This window comes from Calidris pugnax, unplaced genomic scaffold, assembly GCF_001431845.1.
Source record: "Calidris pugnax isolate Ruff unplaced genomic scaffold, ASM143184v1 scaffold76, whole genome shotgun sequence".
In the NCBI taxonomy this organism is placed as follows: domain Eukaryota; kingdom Metazoa; phylum Chordata; class Aves; order Charadriiformes; family Scolopacidae; genus Calidris; species Calidris pugnax.
In genome coordinates, this window is record NW_015090827.1 from 143,204 (window position 1) to 162,319 (window position 19,116).

Genomic DNA, 19,116 nt, shown 5'->3' on the forward strand with positions numbered 1-19,116 from the left:
TTGCTAAGATATTTGATGGCACTTTCACAATGGCTGCAATAATAAAACAACAAACACGACTTGTTGCAAAGTTTATTAGGTAGTAATAAATAAGAATTTAGCAGAAAGAACTATACAGCAATAAGGCATATTAATACTATTGTTCAATAGCATGACACATTTTAACATTTTTCCTCTAGTTTTCTAACAAAGTGCTATGTAGAGAAGTGTATTTCTGATACCAGTGCCAACTGATAGCAAGGATGCACTGTGAAGGACCCAACTGTTGCATTATTTACCTTAAATAAAATATAACAATCCATGAAAATTTACTGTTATTTATGCCAGATAAGTTTACATAGAAAAGTATAGCTTGCTATGAAGATTACAAAATACAAGAGTCTCCTGTTCACTTTTTTAAACTGCTTACTACTTTAATTTCTTAAACTGCACTTACTAGTAGTAAGGTGTAAGTGAAGTTACTACACAACAGCAGTTCCAAACATTCATTTTAACTTTTATTTGAAAACTTAGAGGCAAGTGCTAATTTTTTAAATCTTTTTTACAAAATATTGCACACTGTTTCAGCATGCAGTTTACGTAGAAGAAATAGTCAAGTGCACTTAAAACCCTGAAATACAACCAGATGTGTGTTATGGATACTATTTTAACATACAAGGATGTGTTTCAGACTGCACAGGGTCCCCACCTTATACTTGAGACCCAACTTGTTGAGAGTCACTACTGACCCTGCAAGGAGCAGACAGGACGCTTACAAAATGCATCTGCCTTCTTTACACTGTCAGTCTTCATTCCTGCATCCTGCACTGCTATGTAGCCTCAAGGAACTGAAGTAATGACTAGGAAAATTAGTTTAACATAAATAACTGAGTACCTCCTACGTGAGTTGTCATTACTGCGGGTGTGTTGCAATCCAGGGTAAGATTCAATGAATGTCCTGAAGTCCTCTGAGTAAGATTAATTTGTAAATCTGTGTCTCCCCCTCCTCCATATACACATTTTATATTGCACAGCAAAAGTAACAATCCATTTTTTTTTAAAAAAACAAGCATGCTAAACATTTAATATGGCTTCTGAATGATTTAAAGTATTTCCCTTTTGACATCCTCATGCAATATTTTAGAATAAATATGAATACAAAGTATGAGAAAGCAAAGAGTAAAAATAAAGCCAGCTATAACATTTGTCAGGACAAATAAAAAAACAAGAGTTTATCAAAAGTTGCTCAAAGGTCTGGCTGGTCTTTTTAGCATACTTACCAACAGTATCTTAAAGTGTGTCTACAAAATACTGTAACATATAAAACCTCCTTGATGTTCCACAGAATGACATGAAAGGTAAATAGTTTAACTGACACTTGTTCAATGGCACTGGCAGTCCCATAGTCTTCTGGGAACAAACGCCTTTCTTGGTTCATGCTCGCCCAACTCAGTAAACCATTTACATTTCATTAACTTTACTGGTTAAGCTCAAGACCTACAATAGCTTATATATGAAACACAAAACTATTTATAAAAATAATGAATATATTGTATAGGGTTTTTTTAAAAAAATAAACCATGCAGCTTCTGTACAAAGTTAAAAAACTACAAATTGACTTTTCTATTGTGTAAAATTCATGTACATGGAAGTCTTCTGTTACCATGAGCAGTAAGTGGGTTTTTGCTTAGCTGTAAGATGCTGCTTCATAACTGTTGTTCATTCCCATCATTCATTTCTTTCACTTGGCATTAACTGGCCATTTAACTTCATCAGAAGTTTTACGACAAGACCTGCCTATATAAATATAGACAATGAAATTATAACAGCATTTCAGAACTATGACACAATTAACTTAAGCATATGACAAATGCAAGTAGATACAGTAAGTAAGAAATTGCATCATTTTAGAAATAAGGAAAACAAAACCTAGACTTTTCTCAGATACCAGAAAGTTTCAAAACATTGAATCACTCCCGGTAACCACCTTAGTTAAGGTGGTTTTGATAGGTGCTTTGATAAGAATCAAAGGCAACTACTGTCAAAGTATGCAAGATACTCAAGTTGTAATTCAATGCACATTTTAGCATGGCATTGTTACCCCTCATGCAGACTTACGGGTAAAACAAGCATTTTCCACCAGACATCCACAAACACTATCAAATGTTAATGGGAGAAATTGCAGTTGCTTCTTAACATGGCCTTTAGAGATCCTCAGTTTTTTCTAATCTCTAACTCCACCAGTTTTGACAACAAAGTTACCAGCTCTAACTCCATGATTCTCATCATATTTTGAATTACCGTGGGATTGGGCATGTGCAACAGTTTCAATTAATAAAAAAACATTTACCCTAATGATTACAGATGCATTTTATGTATTTTGAATCCTAAAGGCTAGGAAAACAAGCAAACATTCTGAAATATTAAAAAGAAAGTTTTAAGACTATTTGGGGGGGGGCTTGGCTTGGGCTTCTTTTATACTGTACAAGGGTGGTCAACCTCAGGAAAGGAGTCTGACTAGTTTATAAAAAAAATGGCAATGCTTACCTGTTTGGTATGCACAATAAAGCTCATTTTGTTTTCCAGACTGTGGATTTGAAAACAGGTATCTCCATCTCCCAACTGCCACATAAAGCAACCATATTTTAGGCTGATAAGTAAAGCCTACAATGAAATGTAGGAAAATGACACTCAGAAAATATTCTCCACTTAAAAATTGAACTGTTCTTAGTTCACTTAGACAAGACTCTGACTAATAACAGTACGTTCCACAATCTAGTTGTATCTAATAAAGTAGCCAAGTGGAAAAACACAAGGCTTTCTCTTAGTAGTGCCTTATAAAGATCTTATAAAAATTGTGGAAATTTTCCCAGTCAAGTTTAACCACACAGTGTGATGTGAAATGACTGGTAGCAGAAAGGATTTAAGAGAACGGAATTAAGCTTATCAGTTATCATTGGCAGTTCAATCCAGCTGACCTTTGTTTCCATGTTGAGGAGGTGCAGCCCTTTTACATTTACTCCTACGTACACTTTGATGACCTTATGGCTACTTGAACTTGCTTTGGTGAATATCTGTCCTGTAAAAAAGGCTGCTCCGTAAGTAGGAATTTCCCAGCAATTCTGCAAGAACATGCGCTGAAGGTGATGCATCTCTTTACTTACACCTTCACTCGTGCTGAGGTTCTAGAAATAAAGAACAATGGCAATCAACAAGTCTTCCCAAATAGTTGTGGTTGGTTAAAGAAAATCCACTATTTAGTGGAACTCCCGCTAAATGAGTATTCCCGAAGTGCTTTCCCAGCAACCGTTTTCTATATCTAAATTAAACCCCAGAGCCACAGAAAGGCTCAGATGCCCGAAGAGACCGGAGGCAGAAAGCACGTGCCTGTATGAGCCTCAAAAATCATAGCCACAGACACCTGACCTCTGCAGGGCCCCACAGTTTTGCCTTTCAGATGTGGGACTCCTGCAGGATGAGCAGCTACGCACCCAACTGACACTAAAAGCATCATGATTCTTAACACTAAGCGTTCTTCCTCCTTTAAGGGGTCCAATCCAGTGAGGCACGGTAAGATGAACCTCTTCTGGGGGATGTACGTCCCCCAAAAAACCACGGATTTATTTTTTTCTTTTCTAAGCAAAATAGAGGTGCAGATTTCTTTTCTTTAGTGGAGCCCTCATTCAGAATGAGATAGGCTTCTGTTTCTTCCTCTTCAGTAGAGTGAAATAGTCACAGCAAAGGATCGCTGGAGTGCTCCCACCTCAAAACAGACTGATGTGAAGTACCTCAACAAACACAAAACTTGGCTGGGCCATGCTCCAGATGAGAAGGCACAGGCTTAAGGAAGAACTCATGTCTTCAAGAGTTACCACACTGGGTGTGGTGGATGCAACCAACCTCTTGAGATCCTCACCCTGCATTACAGCTTATCTGAACTCTACATAGCCATTTTTAAAATGCAAAATATACAAATATCTTTGGAAGAAGAGATTGCAACTCCTTTCCCCTTCCCTTACATCCCAAAATCATGGCTATTGGATCCCTAACATAGAAGTTATACTGGCAAAAATGACTTTGTGGATCTATTGCTACAAGCAGATGTGAAAATACAAGCCAGAGCAGATTTCTTTACACGTATGTCTGCATTGACGATATCCCCAATAGACATGCTGAAGATAAATGCACAGATGACAACAGAACATCCACATTTCTGGCTTTATATACCTGTATTGTTATTCATTAACTGTCAACCAGAGAGTCAAAAAAAGTTAAGACAGGATTTTCTGTTCTTTATCTCACCTTGTATTCATGAAGTATCCTGTTTGTCCAATGAGGGGCTTTACTTTTTAGTTTAGTGATTGGTACTATAGATTTTAGATTTTCTTCACTAAGAGAAAAACAAAGCAGAAAAAAAGTTTTTCTTCAGTAAACAAAGAGGAAAAAAACAAAGTCTGCCAATTTCCATCTTCAAGCCTCATATTGAGCAGTCAGTCAGATCCTACTCTATCTTGTCTCATCAGGTGAGAAGCTTTCCTGAAACGTAAGCTAAGGCTTCCTGAGATACAGTGTGATTCTCAGCTTGTTAGTGGAGATCCAGCTCTGTGTGACACACTTTGTGTCCTGCACACAGACACAGGGAGAGGAAATGCTCGCAGCAGAGCATGAGGCTCTTCCTTGGTTACAGGCCAGTTTAGTGAATTCCAGTTTGGAAGCCAAAATTGTATATGAACAGCCATTAACACCAGAGTATCACATACTGGGAAAAGATGACAGCCTATAGATACTCTTCCCTTCATTGCTGTATTCAGCACCACCAGGGACTTAGCCCGATTAACTTCCACGTGAAAGTTTAATATTACATGACACGGAATTGAAGCTATTTATATAAAGTGACTTAAAAAACCAAACCAAACCAAAAAAACCCCAACCCAAACCACAGGAAACTCAAAACTTAGTGGTACAATCTATTTAGTCATTTTTAAACCATATTTCTCAGTTACACGTGAGCTACCAAGCAAAAGCCCTGCACAGGACAACGCATCCAGATCTTTAAGGCCAGGATACTCTCATACTAACAATAGCCTGGATATATTTTTTAAATGACCTGTCTTTTAATAAACATTTAGTGAACTACAAAAATATTCAGAATATAAATCTCTTCATCCATCTGAAGAAGAGCAAGGCAAGATATTTACCAACACTTCCATTTTAATATGGGTGGAAACCACACCCAAACGTCCACAAATCTCTTTATCCGGCCCAAACTATCTTTCCAAGTAGTCCTGTCTGTAAGAGTCAAACACTTCCATTGAGCAGGATGCACTCGGAGCCCTGTTGCTGATTTGCCTCGGTGCGGAAAGGAACACCGCGCTGCAGCTGCTGGGATTCGGCAGAAGGCGGTTCCGTATTAAAGGCAGCTGCCTTCAACTGCAGCCTCCTGCGGGTCGGCGGTCACACCTACACCCACTCCTCCTGATGCTCACCTACCAACCGTGGAACTGCAGGATGACATGGGCTAATGGCGGAATGGAATGGACTGAACAGCCCACCGAAAGGTTTTCCTGTCATTCCCCTAGCTCACTGTGTAATGGTACAGTCTCTGCTTCTGACAGAAGGAAGAGGAAGGAATGAACAAGCACAGCCAGTACAGCCAGCCCTTCCAGAGGCCACCCGCGCTTACGTCTGCGTTAGCTGTAGCAGAAAACGCACCCCCATTTACTGATGGTGGAGAATACAACCAAAAAAAGCAAGCCAAGAGAGCTGAGTTGATGCTGTGAATGAGAAGGGCTGAGAAGTATGGCAGCACTCCAGAGCGGCAAAGCTGTTCAGAGCATGAATGAACCGAGGGAGATGGTGGGGGGTGGAGGTGCACACGCAGCAGAGAACTGAAATCCTGCTGAAATACGGCTGTAGAAATGCATGTGGGAGGAAAAAGCCATACCCAGAACAGCTCAGATACCCTTGTACTGGCAAGCAGAGAGAAGGGGAGAGAAAGGCACGATCTGGCAGAGCCCTACTGATGCTCTATTTCTGACCAGTTTGGTGTAACAGTTCACATACAAACCACAGAACAGAAATAATATCTCTGCATTGTCTGTCCTCTTCAAAGAGGGAGGACAGCCAGTCCCCGAAGCTAGTCTAACTGGACATAGTCAGCGGCTTCTTCAGCGTCGTCCAAAGTCTCAGTCCTGTCAAACCCTCCATTGGCACGAATACTGTTACTTATTTTGGTATTACTGTAGCTCAGTATAGACTTAACGGAGTACAGAACCTCCATCTCTCTGCCTGGGACTGCAATAATTAACATTATTATATTTATCAGACTCTACATCCAGCTTCTATTAATGCTAGAAGGGTTATGCAATTAGTCTGAACTAGAGCTCAGCAACGGATAAAAATAATAAATAAGCCATACCTAGAATTTAAGAGTTCCATTCTAAGCGCAACCTAAAAACACTTAACCTAAACCTATAATTTTAAAGTTTTTAAATGCACATACTTACTTTAGAAAGCCCTGTTTATGTTTCTTGCTCTCATAATTTCCATAGACTATTTGTAGAAGCAGACTTGCCAGTGTGATCAGCTTGGCATCAGGTGATGTATAGAAACCCTTCAGTAAATTGTACCTGGCTTCATCAAAAAGGATAAGAATAGCCAATGGATCCTCAATCTGTTGAAAAGATTTAAGTAATATGATTTTTTTTGTAAAAGAAAATGAGCTATAAATACAATTTCTCATCAATTCAGAGACAGAAGACAAAGGTGGGATCCTGACTGAATGATGAATTTTAGTAATGCTTTGTAATAGAAAAAAGGGCATATTTTCATTGACCTAATTCAACACTTCACTGATCTCACACACTTACAAATTAAAGGTGACTAGCATACCATGCCCAATCAAAAGGTTCACAGAAATACTGACATCTGTGGGTTTCTTTACCCATGAATCCAGTTTCAATAAGATGTTTGAATAATCCCATTCAGAATTGACCAATTAAATACCTGAAAAATCACAGCACAAGGAAGACAAAAAAACCGGGGTAAGTTCTTTTTAGCTGTATGACAGACAGATAAAGACTGAGGCACACAGACTTACGAGAAACCAGACAGCTGGGAAAGTGAGAAAGAGAGAGAGAAGAGAGGGCAGGAAGGTGAGAAGGAAGGAGGAAACTAAAGACTCAAAACTATTACAGAAAAGGAGAGGAGCGGGCCAGTTTAAATAAGCTTGGAAATTACTACAGTCATTAAACACACTGAGCGTTGATGGGTCACAGCGTTCTGACTGACATGCTATCACTTCCACGTACAGACCTTTTTTTCTATTTCCAGTGGAAGTCTCACATCTCTTCTCAGGAAAAGCTGTGAAGTTTCCCTTTGAGGATCCAAGTTTGTCAGTTCAGTGAATATTTCAGGCCAGTCTCTAATATGCTGCAAAGGCTTGTGATATGGCTTCAGTTGGAGGCCTGAAAAATAATGGGTGTTTTTTTTAAACAAACAAACAAACAAACAAACAGGTAAAGTAGCAGCAAGAACTATGACAGCAAAGGCGCCCTGTAACAGTAAGGCAATCTGGACCAAACTTCCTAGACGAAATACATTCTAGATGCCACGGTGACACAGGGTCAGACCTATCGGGGTACCAAAACAATGGCTAAAATGCAGAATCTCTCTATAGCTCTGAAGGCACAGTTTGGAGACATCAGACTGTAAAGGCTGGGAGTTGAGCCAGCAGGACAGCTTAAGCAGAGGAAATAGAAAAACTGGTTTCAGTCCCTATACAAAAGATCTAAAGAGGGAGACCTACAGGGATTAGAGTCTCTGGGAGGGGCACTGTCAGTCTAGATACAAATTAATTCCTAAAGGATGGTTTTTAAAAGCTGGCAGAAAGGTGTTGGTACAGAACCGTCAGAGAGCATGCTTCCTATTTTCCTAAGAAAGTACTGTTTTCCTCTAAAGGCAAGCAGAGATAAAAAAACTACAATAAAGTCTCAAGTATAACAATTTTCCTCATTACTTACTGAGGTTCTCAGAGCAGATCCAGATAGTGAAGTACTGCTGGGTCTCTTGAGACAAACGCATCCCCTCCATTATCTGCTGTACAGTAGTATTGTTTCCATGTTTCAACTCAACAGAGCGATATGACCCATCCATACGATAAATTCGTGCCTTTTCATACTACATAAACATTTAAACACATTAAACAGAACTTGTTAAAATCCCTTCTGTTGGTGCTTCTGAAGAGAAAAGCAATATTACTATAATTCAACAACATCCATGTTGTTAGGGAAAAGAGCACTGCACAACTCCTGCATGTTTACTATTTATCAAAACTGCTTGTTTCATGTCCTACGCGTGTTCTTATATGGTGCTTTTTACCACAAGAACTCCAAGAAAGAGCTTACTGATATTTTTGAGACTTCATGTCTGTGGAACTCAAAGGCAAGAAGGCATTTAAAAGTTCCAGGAGGGATTTGGGCTCATCTGCCTATGCATATCCCAAAATGTCCACCTCACTACTACTGGCAGGTTATGAATTATTGCCCTCATTAGTCTATACTAAAAAGACTTATTTTTTGGAGGGAAGCACCACCCTTTACACAGACCCCAGTACAGAAAGAATACAATCTAAGATCTTTTAGCACTTCTATAATATTACTAAAAATAAATCATTTGCCCCTCCAGAACCCCCATAGCTTTCCCTGAATTGCATATGGGCCCAGAGTATGCCTCCTGAAAGATGTACTTAAACATGAATCAGGTGCTTAAAGCATATACACACAAGTCATAAATCAATGAAACTTCTTGTTTTCATCTCTATTGGGTTAAATGTTTCAGCTGCTTGAATAAAACAGTTGCAGGAATTTGTTATTTCCCTTCTTCAAATCTACTTAGTTGTCAAGAACTGAGACATCAATCCTAAAAACTTCTGGAAAAAAAGGAAAAAAAGAATGCCTTGGAAAATGACAACTGACTGAAAATGAGGCTGGAATGGAAAAGATCAGTCTATTTTTGCTGCAGTAGTCACTGTGTCCTATTGGAGTAACTTCTATCTTTTTTTTTTATTTTAAGGTATTAATTCAATCATAATAAGCAACAAGGTAATATCACCTACTATGCTGTGAAAACTACTTAAAATGCATACATTAGTCTTTTAGTCATTAGACACACACATGCCATTTAATCAACTGCATAATAAAATCCCTAAAATAAAGGAGGTAAATTCATTAATTATTTTGGGAGTTTCATTCATGTAGAGTGAAATGAAGAGAATTTAAAAATCTTGAGAAACTCACAGGTTTACTGCCACCTACCTACAGAGGTACAAGTTGCGTCTGAAGTCAAAGAAAAGGAACAAGTGCTTTTATATTTGTCTAATTTTAAATCTACTTCAGGATGACAGAAATCGTATCGTAAATTTTCTTTACTATCCTGGCTAGATCCCCACTGATGGCCAAGGGCTAAGAAAGCATACACCGAAGTGAAGCCTGTTTTGTAGCAGCCTACATTTAGCCAGCTGAACGCTCCTGTTCATGGACATGCAACAACACATATGGCAAGTGGTGCTTCTGTGATCAAAAGTAGACATAAAATGGGCAGCTGATATGATGTTCCTACAAGTAGATAAAAACATCACATTTCATTCTGGCATGTATTTCTTGATCAATAAATATAGATAGAAACATTTAAAGAGACAAAGCCTCAGTTTGTCGATATTTACACTAGGAATTCCAGTACACTGCACGTTTCCAACAACAGCTGTGAGCCTAACTTTTCTACAGGTTTATGTGTAAATTAAATAGAAACTTTAAACTACTTAGAAAATACACTCATACAGGTTTGTTTATGGCTTCCTTCAGCAGTTTTGCAGTTTCCTCCCAGTCATTTTGTTTGTTCTCTTCACAGACGTTCAGTGGAGATCTTCCTTGTTGATCGGTAATGTGCTACAAACAGAAACACTGATAATACATTGTTTTCACTGGAGACAGACAAACATTTCCACATTTTTTCATATACTGAAAATCCTTGATCCTAGCTTTTGAACATTTACTTGATATCCAATGGGAAAAGCAGAGGTAATGAAAAATATTTAAACATTTTTTGGTAATCTCTCAACAGGATCATTGTGTTTACACACTGTGGTCTGGACACAAAATATTTCACAGAAACAAGCTTGAAACTGTTGCTGAAACTGTTATTTCTATACACAAACAGAACTTACTCTGTCAATTTCTGGATGATTTAGAAGAATTTGTACTATTTCAGCATGCCCACCTCCAGCAGCAAAATGAAGAGGAGAGCTAAGTTGGCCGTTCAAAAGATTTGGATTGCATTTCCCTTTTTCCAACAACATTCGAGTGGCTTCAACTTTTCCATACCTGCAGACAGGTTTATAGCAGAACAGACACAGCAAACATGAGATAAAATCTTTTTCAGATAGTCCTAAATATGAAAAGTGTATTTCCATGTTTAAGAGTTTTTAGCTTTGAAATGGCACCAATGACAATGGAATGTTAATAAGTTTGTAGAAATTAGTATCAGTTCTGCACTTCTTTGGTAACCATTGGTCTAGTAACCATTTATTGGATTAATTACAGACAAGCTGAACCTTGCTTTGAATTAGCTAAGTTTGGGTAATTCAGCCTTGCCTGAAAAATAAAATAAAATAAAAAAATCTGTGAGAGAATCAGAGTAAAGCTTCTGATTGTCATGCAGATGGATCCCGAGTACTCAAGCCTCACACTGGTAACTAGTAAATTTTCTGTATACTGTTTATGCAAACTTTCTGGCAAACACTAAAAATTATTTTTTTTTAATATCAAAATTTGATTTTCATGTTATTCATATCATCAGACACTACTATAAATACAGAAGATTAAAAATAAAACAGAAGCATTTTTACAACAACTGAGGAAAGCTCTCAAGCACTTACAGATGAAACCATCACAATTATAGTCAGACAAGTTGACCTGTGTAGATCACCTAGTTCAGCTTCCCACTCAACGCCTGGCTATCACCAAACCGTGCTCAGCTCAGCTATTGCTGTAAAACTGCTCACAGCTTTTAACCAACAAAGACTGTAAAAGTTACCACACTAAACTAGACCCAGTATCCAACAGGAATTAGAACAGATGCTTCAGGACAGATACAAGAGGCAACAGACACATGCTAGGTGATACGATCTGCCTGGTCCCTTCTGAAACCACTCAGATTGAAATTATATCTCAAAACCTGAAGCAATCTTTTACTCTTCAGAAGGTTAACACTAACATATATTAAAGTCAAAGTATAAAAAGTCTCAAGCTTTTTTTATTTCTCATTTCTGAGTCTGCATGATAAATGACATGAATGATTACTGCTAAAGAATCAACAGCAAGAATGCACTTGATTGGCAAAACTATATTCATCTGACTCACCAACACGCATAATGGATAGGTGCCCAGTGGTCACTATCCAACTGATTAACAGAAAACTTTTTATCCAGAAGGTGGCTCAGCAAATCAGAGTCGCCTTCGCAAGCACTGCGGTGAAGGGGGAAATCATCTACCCACTGGTGTTCCCTATGAATTAAAAGAGGAAACAGGAGGAAAATACAGTTCAGCATTTCAATAGTTGAGAACATCAACTTTTTTAAAATTAATAACAGTGCACTAACTGCAAATCTACATGAAGAATAAAAATGAAGCTTATGAATCTAAAATGTGCCAGTATTCACACAACTAGCATTTTCATCATGCAGTAATCAAGCCACAGCCATATTTGTTATGCTAAGACACACTTCTCTAACGTTTATCATTTAAACCTTTCTTAATCTATCCTTTAATTGTTGTGTTTCAGTACTCAGAAATTTCAAATAGAATTCTTATAAAATAGGTATTTATGCAGTAAAGCCCGGAAGTAAGAGGAATCTCATTCTGACCAAGCCTACCAAGTACTGCCGTAATATAATAAAACAAAATTATCCATTAACGAAAAAGGAATGTAACATAATACTTGTCCTCTGTGACACTGCTCATGCTACGTTGCCACTTCTCTCTTTTAGGAATCTGAATCTTTGAATAGTCTGGTGCTCCAAGGCCAAAGTATGGATTTATTACCACTTTGTCAACCTGTGAAGACATAATTTAAACACAACTGAAAAAAATATCTTACTGAGATTTGGCTAAACAATCCCCCATCCAGGCCAGATATTCTCTTATGTTACGATAGTAACATTTTATAATTAAAGAGAATGGTGTTCAAATGTGAGGATTTGAAAAACCATTTAGCAGTAAGTGTGCAATGAAAAAATTCAATGACGTTAAACATAAAGCACACACTCACATTAAATAAAGTAATTAATTGTAAAATGAATGTGTATGTATGTTTCACAAATATAAAATGAAAGTATAATTCTTACCCTGTTGGTATACTGAAGGTCAGATCCAAACAAAGGATTATAGATACACATATCTGCTTTCTCCAATGCCAGCATTTTACTCTTTATTTCCAGGGCAGTATAGCCCATGTGTAACGAGCTCTCTGTTTGACCAGGTTCTATAGCATAGGCAGGGTTTATTACATTTGTTTTAATTCTCTCAAGAGGAGATGGTCTGAACAAAGCTGGGATGGAGTGAGACTGGGTGTGCCGTTCATCCAACCACCTGCAGAAAACAATGGCCAAGTAATTCATTTTCAGGTAGAAAAGGACTATTTTCATCATGTCTGTCCATCATTTTGTTTGATCAAGGGTTGCATGTATGATAATAACACATTTTAATTTAAAAAAAAAAATCATTGTAATGTGCACAGCCAATTTTGTAGCACCAAATTAATCCCCAAACGTTAATTTTTTAACCAAATACAGTTAAGCACATGTATTTGCTCAAACACATTTCCTGCAGATGCAAATTCTCAAAACATAAGGAAATTATAAACTGATGTAAGAGTAACATTGGTTATAGCGAAAATACTTAACCACACCAACGTGTTACCATTTTGTTTTCTTCATTTATCAGTATTGCTACTCTCAACATAGAAATTTTGAAACTTAAATCAGTTTTTTTTTTAAGGTCAAGTTTCAATATCTGTGATGACTTAAGCCTTCTAACTCATGTGTTTCATTAAGGAGGGATGGGAAAAGGCAAAAAATCAGAAGGTCCTGTTTCTAAACTGCTAAGTCTCTTTCATGTAGGCCACCACCTGCCTTTTCACAAAGCTGTGCTGAAGGTTATTCTCTTTTAGGTGCAATTGTACTTGCATACATAGCATGGAAAGGCTTTAGGACAAAAAAAAAACCTCAAAAAAAACCCCAAAAAAACAAACCCCCCAAAAACCAAAACCCCAACAAAACCCAGGGCTTTTGAGACCAAAAAACTGCTCACATATTCAAACTACTATAAATCTGTCTAAGCAACTAATCTTTCTGAAACTTAATTCCCTACTGCAAGTAACTTTGTATGGCTGGGGAAGATGCACTCCCCTTCCAAAGGGAGGTTTAACTTAAATGCAAATCTTAATGGTATGCAATTAACAGGATAATTTTACTACACTCCAGCAAATACTCTTAAAGATGACAATTATCTAACTTATAGAAGATTAATCATTAGTATTTTATATGATTTTGCATAACATTCACTGTGAGCAAGAACTTCCAAAAGTTGCCTGATTTAGATAAGGACACCACTCCTGAGTTTGCAAGAAGATTTTTAGAAAGATTTAGAAATCTGTTGTCAATGTTTTTGTTTCTGATAAACATATAGAAAAAACTACGGTATCACAATGATTTCCTCCTTAATTATAAAATGCTATAAAAACCATGTGTTACATCTACAAATTATCTTGTTTAGCTTCTATTTTAATGTATCTTTACTGATGGCATTTCTTACTTATCCAAGGCAATTAACATTCTTGCAGTAAGCGTAGCAAAATGGGTACTGGATTCACTGCAGACCCTCATGATGTCTTGTAAACAGTAGAACACAGGGCATCCAGGACTGTATGCATATTTTGTATTATCTAAAAAGGAAACACACTCTGAAGACACATCAATGAGAAGAATCTTATTTTCCCTTCTGCATCTTTTGTAGTAACACATTCCTAACTAACTGTGAGTGTATTCTAACTTTAGAGTAACTTATTTTTTTCCAAATGATAATTGATAGAAATTACTTACAATCCTTATGTAACAATTCACAACTCAACATGGTAGACTTAAAAACTTTGAAGTGTTCAGTTACTGTTTCATCAGTGTGATCAGCTTTATCTGAGGAATTAATATTAAATGTATACTGTTGCCAGAAAAAAAGGAATAGGACTCAGGTCTAGAAAAACGATTTATTATTCTTGGTAACTCCACAGTGCTATTTATTTCATAGTTTTTATCCTTAAGGCCTATCAGTAAGGAAAAAATGAAGGAGTTTCCCCAAAGTCACAGAGACATTTACTTCAGGCTTTTTTTTTAAAATACTTTCCCGACAAACAATTTACTTTGTCTTCTAAAGACTTTTTTTCACCATTCCTTATTCAAACAAAACTGTTTACAGACTTCAATGAGAATTCTTTTCAGAGCACACTGGACTGAACAGGATGTCTCTCACACTTGCATTCAATAAATTCTATATATGTTAACATGTATGTTTTGAAATATAACCAAGTGAACAAATACAGCTTAAAACAAAAGCGTGCCATCGTTACAGAAACAAAAGCAATACATTAAAACCAGTTTTTTCCTTAAAGCAACTTTTTCAAGTTGGAAAATATTCAGAGAGATTCCACCTGAATGCAACTCTTAATGTTTAAGTACAGAAAAAGCCACATAGCTTATTAATAAAAATTTTTAATAAACCCTCAACTAAACTTCAGAAATGATGCTCAACGTTACCTTTCACAACAGTTGGAACAATGTAAAGTGATGCCTCCTGGCCTGCCTTCTCTCCATCAAGAGGAAACTTCTTCATTAACACCACACGCTTTCCTAGCACAGTATTAAAAAACCTCAAAATAATTAATTCGCTTACAAAAAAATCCAACAAAACAATCTAGAATTGGCCATCTGAAAGCTTACCAGACTCAACTTGCTAATTTCTAGGATGAAAAAAATGATGATTATTATGAACTATAATGTAAAGCAAGCTAAGAAAATCTAAATACATATGAAAAAATAAAGAACATACATATCTATATACCTATTACCATGAAAAATGACATGAGTGTACCCACTTTTTCATAGCAACTTTTCTATATCCCTGATTTTTTTGTAACATTCACCCAAAACCATGTATCTTTATGTTAAACAAGATTCTTTTTGAAACAGGAAAGCACAGCTGTGTGCCGTATTCCACGTTAGGGTGAATGCTTTCTTCATATAGTGGTATGGCAGTATTTTCCACGTTACCCTCCCTTCCACTCTTACAAAATTTAGCATTTTGTTTGCTTTTTCTGACCTCTGCTGCTTTTGGCAGTGGCCATGCTAAGCTGTGCATATTAACGCTTGGACCTTCTGTGAGAGTCAACTGAAAACTCTCTAAGCTGTGTAAGGAATGCACAGGTTTTGCTTTTACTAGGCATTCCTCAATATGTATTGATGCTATCGTGTTCTTTCGTCTTTGCTACTTGGCTGGATTTGTTAAGTCCACCCAACACCAGTTACTGCCACCCACAACGTTCTACCATGCAACCAGCTATTCCTTTTCTAAATGGTTAGCACTGCATTGTCCTGGCCGCACTGACAACCTTCCCAGCATAACCTTGCTTACAAAGCAGAGAGGAGGTATACGGAAAAAAAAAACCCAACAACCAAAAAGTGCTTTACTCAGTGTAGTTTATACCAAACTGAAACTGAAATATGCTGGCTAAACCAATTTTTGTCAGCACACGTGTGAGGTTGTTTGCTAGACCAGCTATGCAAGAACAATAAAAAAGACAATGTACTAATCAAATTATATCTGTGACAGTTATGCTAGAAATATTTTCACATAGATACTGTTCCCTGAACAACACTGACTTCAGAAGCGATCGGTACACTAGTTCAAGCCAAGTGTTTAGCTGAAATTAATGATAAAAAAGCCACTTCAATCTGGTTTACCAGAAGTTTAGCTATAAATCTCAACTTGAGGTGAAGTAGTACAGCCAGGCAAAGTTTCACTTAATAAAAATCTTTTAGTAAGCATTTTATACAGGTGGAAGGTAAAGGGACACAATGGTATTAAGGGGTTTAGCTATACACTTTTTTGATGAACCTCAAAACATACCTTCTTTTTTAAAATTAATTTCATGCTTTTGCACAACCTTTCCATGCCCATTTAATTTTAAAAATATTTTTATAGAGCTATCAACAGTAAATCAGATTAAAATCTTCTTACCTTTAATACCCTGATTGGCTGGTGAAATTGGTTTGGTGGCTTCCAATACATAATCCAAGATGCTCTGGGTTATCTCAGTGCCTCCCTGCAGTTTAGTTTCCAGCAAAACTTTCTTTCTCTTTTTCTTTTGGCCTTCAATGGGAACTTCAAGCAACAAAATCTTTCAAACAATAACAAAACCAAAGGAGTTTAAGCACAACTGAAACAAGCACAGAACTTTTTTTTAATTTATTGTACCACTGTAAAAAAAAATAACAAAATGCAAGAAGCATTGAATGCAGAGGAGCAAGATGAAGAAGTCAGAATGTGCTCCATAACAGTAAGGTTAAAGAGCAAAAGCCAAGGCTGCAGCTCTGTGCTAAGCAGCACACAGGGCAAAAGTCCCTGAAATGGAATGAAACACAAAGATTTACAAAACCATAAAGTCGTCAAATACCATACGGCTAGGGCAATGCAGAGTAGGTATATGACACACATAGACATTATTTAAGCAATCTTATTGTCAGATTTTCTTTTTGCTATATTATTATATCTTTATGATAAATTATTTTTCTTTAAATAATAAATAAAAAAAATGAAATAGTTTTACTTCGTAGGATTTAGCTCGATATTCCCGAGAATTCAAGCTAGCAGTATTTTTTGGACGAATCACAGCAACATATGCATCTCCAAAGTTTTCTGGGTTTCCCATCTCTCCTTATTTTATCACTGGAAACTATGAATAAACAGAAAGTAAAGTTCAGTTAAAAAAAAAAACCAAAAAACAAACAACAAAAAAAACCCAACAGCATGCTAAAGTAATGCAGTAAGTTTAGTTTTAGGAAAATCCTACATGACATAGATTTAAGACAAATAATCTTGTCCCCCAACCCACTTTGAAAATAAAAATAACGTTCTTTTTTTCCACTTTGTAAATATCTTCACCATTTTGCAAGCCAGAAAAAAAGCAAAAGAATTTTAGGAGTCTGGAAAGTATATGAAATTGAAAAAGAAAACCATTCTAAAGTGACAAGCACTGTAATTTATAAAATGTGCTAGGACAAAGTACTGTATTTCTATGAGATCCACTAGGATCTCAAGAAACCCCCTGATTTTCCTTGCCCCTGGCAGTAAAACACAGTATAGCCTACAGCCCAAGTAACAAAGCTGATAAAAATAAACTATAATATGGATTCATTTAATTAGTTTTACTTCCATGGGGCTGCAAACTGGCGCACAATTCACTCAAACACTGAGCTTCTCAAACGAGTATGTCTATAGTTTTTGCAAAAAGCAGACAGAGGTTTTTGGATTTAAAACTTTGTTTACCCTTCTGTTTAACCCGAAGTGACAATTCCTATAACATTTTATGGAAATGCTAGGCTTAAATCACTTCACACATTGGATCTGAGAAAGAAGGTCATGTCTGGCCATTAGCACCTTCCAGCTGATCATTTTCTTCATCTGCAAATGAACGCCCTTTCATTCCATGCCATGAGTAAGCACATGCTTTTTGCAGATTAGTCCCTCCACAAGGATTTTTAGTGTTTAACGTTTCTAGCCTCTTCACCTCTTCTAGGAGAAAGAGAGATCTTCAAATTCTTGTGCCCTTAGTCCAGTAGCTTTGCTGAGATCACAGTACCTGAAAACATATTAGAAAACTCAACATAAATAACAGCACACACGCTTTCGCCTTCTGTTAAGACAAACACGTTAATTAGACGATTTAACGGTGGTACTTGAAGAGTAATATCCTAATAGAAACAGTAGCATCAAGAAACATTAAATAAGCAACGTGGTGACTTGCAAGAGCTTATAGGTTGAGATGTTCTGAAAGGCACAAGAAACAACCACCCTGTACGAGCAGCTTGGAAAGGCCTGCTCCCCGGGTTTCCTCACCCGCACCGGGATACCCCGGGTTGGGGTGACAGGCCTGTGCGCAGGGACCCTGCGGTGGGCATCCCGGGCGGCAGGGGAGTGAGCGGGGGGTGAACCCCCTCCGCCCCGGGCGGGGTAAGGGTGTCTGGGACACAGCCAGCCCCGAGCGCTGCGACGAGACTCCAGCAAACAAGCAGCAGAGGATGGGGAAGGGCGGGGTTGCTAGGACGTTACAATAAGGACGAGCGGCTTCAGCAGGAGCTACCAGTGAACCAAATCCAGGCGCCAACAACGCACCCCCGTCCCAGCGGATGCGGCTCTAGAGAACGGGCCGCGGCTGGGCTTTTCCCAGCGTCACCGGCCCTGCCCGCCGGCACCCCGGGGCCCGCCGGCACACACGGCCACACCACCCCGCCCGGACGAGTCCGAAGAACGGCAACGCCGGCCGCCCGCCCGAAGAATTCCGAGCGCCTCAGCAAGCTCACCTGTTCGGAGCCGCCGCGGCGGCCTCGGCCTCCCCCGCAGCGCTGTCCCGCCTCAGCACGGCGAGGTCGCCGCCGCGGGGGGACCGGCCGCTGCCAGAGAAACAGGACGGGCGGGAAGCGGCCCCACACCACCAGTACCTCCGGCTGCCGCGGCAGCCGCCCACCGCTCTGTGCCTCACGGCCGGGAAGCGCCCCCCAACTTTCCCGGTCGTGCCCAGGACCCCGGGGAGGGGCTCACGCCGCAGCCCCACGGAGCAGGAGCAGCTCCCATATCCCCGGGACCGCCCTTGCCTTCCCCGGTGGTGGTGGTGCCGGCCGCCGCCGCCTTCCCTGCCGCATCCTTCCGCCGCGCCCAGCGCCCAGGCCCCGCGCCCGAGACACGTCCCGCCCCGTCCCCGCCCCACATCCCTCCCCCGGCTCGGCGGATCCGCTTCCCGTCGGAGCCCCGCGGG

At 38.8% G+C, this 19,116-nt stretch overlaps 1 protein-coding gene across 3 annotated transcripts; it reads right to left on the reverse strand.

Moving 5' to 3' along the window:
• Window positions 1-58: 58 nt before the first annotated feature.
• KRIT1 (KRIT1, ankyrin repeat containing) lies at window positions 59-19,023 on the reverse strand. 3 transcript variants are annotated; one of them, XM_014940251.1, is made up of 18 exons: window positions 18,956-19,023; window positions 17,872-17,943; window positions 16,912-17,037; window positions 16,323-16,482; window positions 14,843-14,935; window positions 13,848-13,977; window positions 12,380-12,623; window positions 11,974-12,089; window positions 11,397-11,540; window positions 10,202-10,358; window positions 9,816-9,923; window positions 8,001-8,157; window positions 7,294-7,445; window positions 6,486-6,652; window positions 4,282-4,369; window positions 2,958-3,164; window positions 2,527-2,643; window positions 59-1,776 (listed from the first exon to the last, which is right to left on the reverse strand). In XM_014940251.1, exons 3-18 carry the CDS (start codon window positions 17,011-17,013, stop codon window positions 1,708-1,710), a joined length of 2,211 nt encoding a protein of 736 aa, XP_014795737.1. In that variant the 5' UTR covers window positions 17,014-17,037; window positions 17,872-17,943; window positions 18,956-19,023; the 3' UTR covers window positions 59-1,707. The 3 variants fall into 3 exon arrangements, with proteins under 3 accessions (XP_014795737.1, XP_014795739.1, XP_014795738.1); XM_014940253.1 differs by lacking the exon at window positions 18,956-19,023 and having other exon boundaries at window positions 17,872-18,532; XM_014940252.1 differs by lacking the exon at window positions 18,956-19,023 and having other exon boundaries at window positions 17,742-18,532.
• Window positions 19,024-19,116: the final 93 nt, after the last annotated feature.

Excerpts from the sequence above, each read along its gene's own strand:
- KRIT1 (XM_014940251.1), bottom strand. The coding sequence starts at position 17,013 with ATGGGAAACCCAGAAAACTTTGGAGATGCATATGTTGCTGTGATTCGT. Across the intron at positions 8,158-9,815 it reads AGGAAGCCATAAACAAACCT|TATGAAAAGGCACGAATTTA; the intron begins GTATGAGTGTAT and ends ATGTTTATGTAG. Across the intron at positions 3,165-4,281 it reads GGATACTTCATGAATACAAG|AACCTCAGCACGAGTGAAGG; the intron begins GTGAGATAAAGA and ends CTTTATTTCTAG.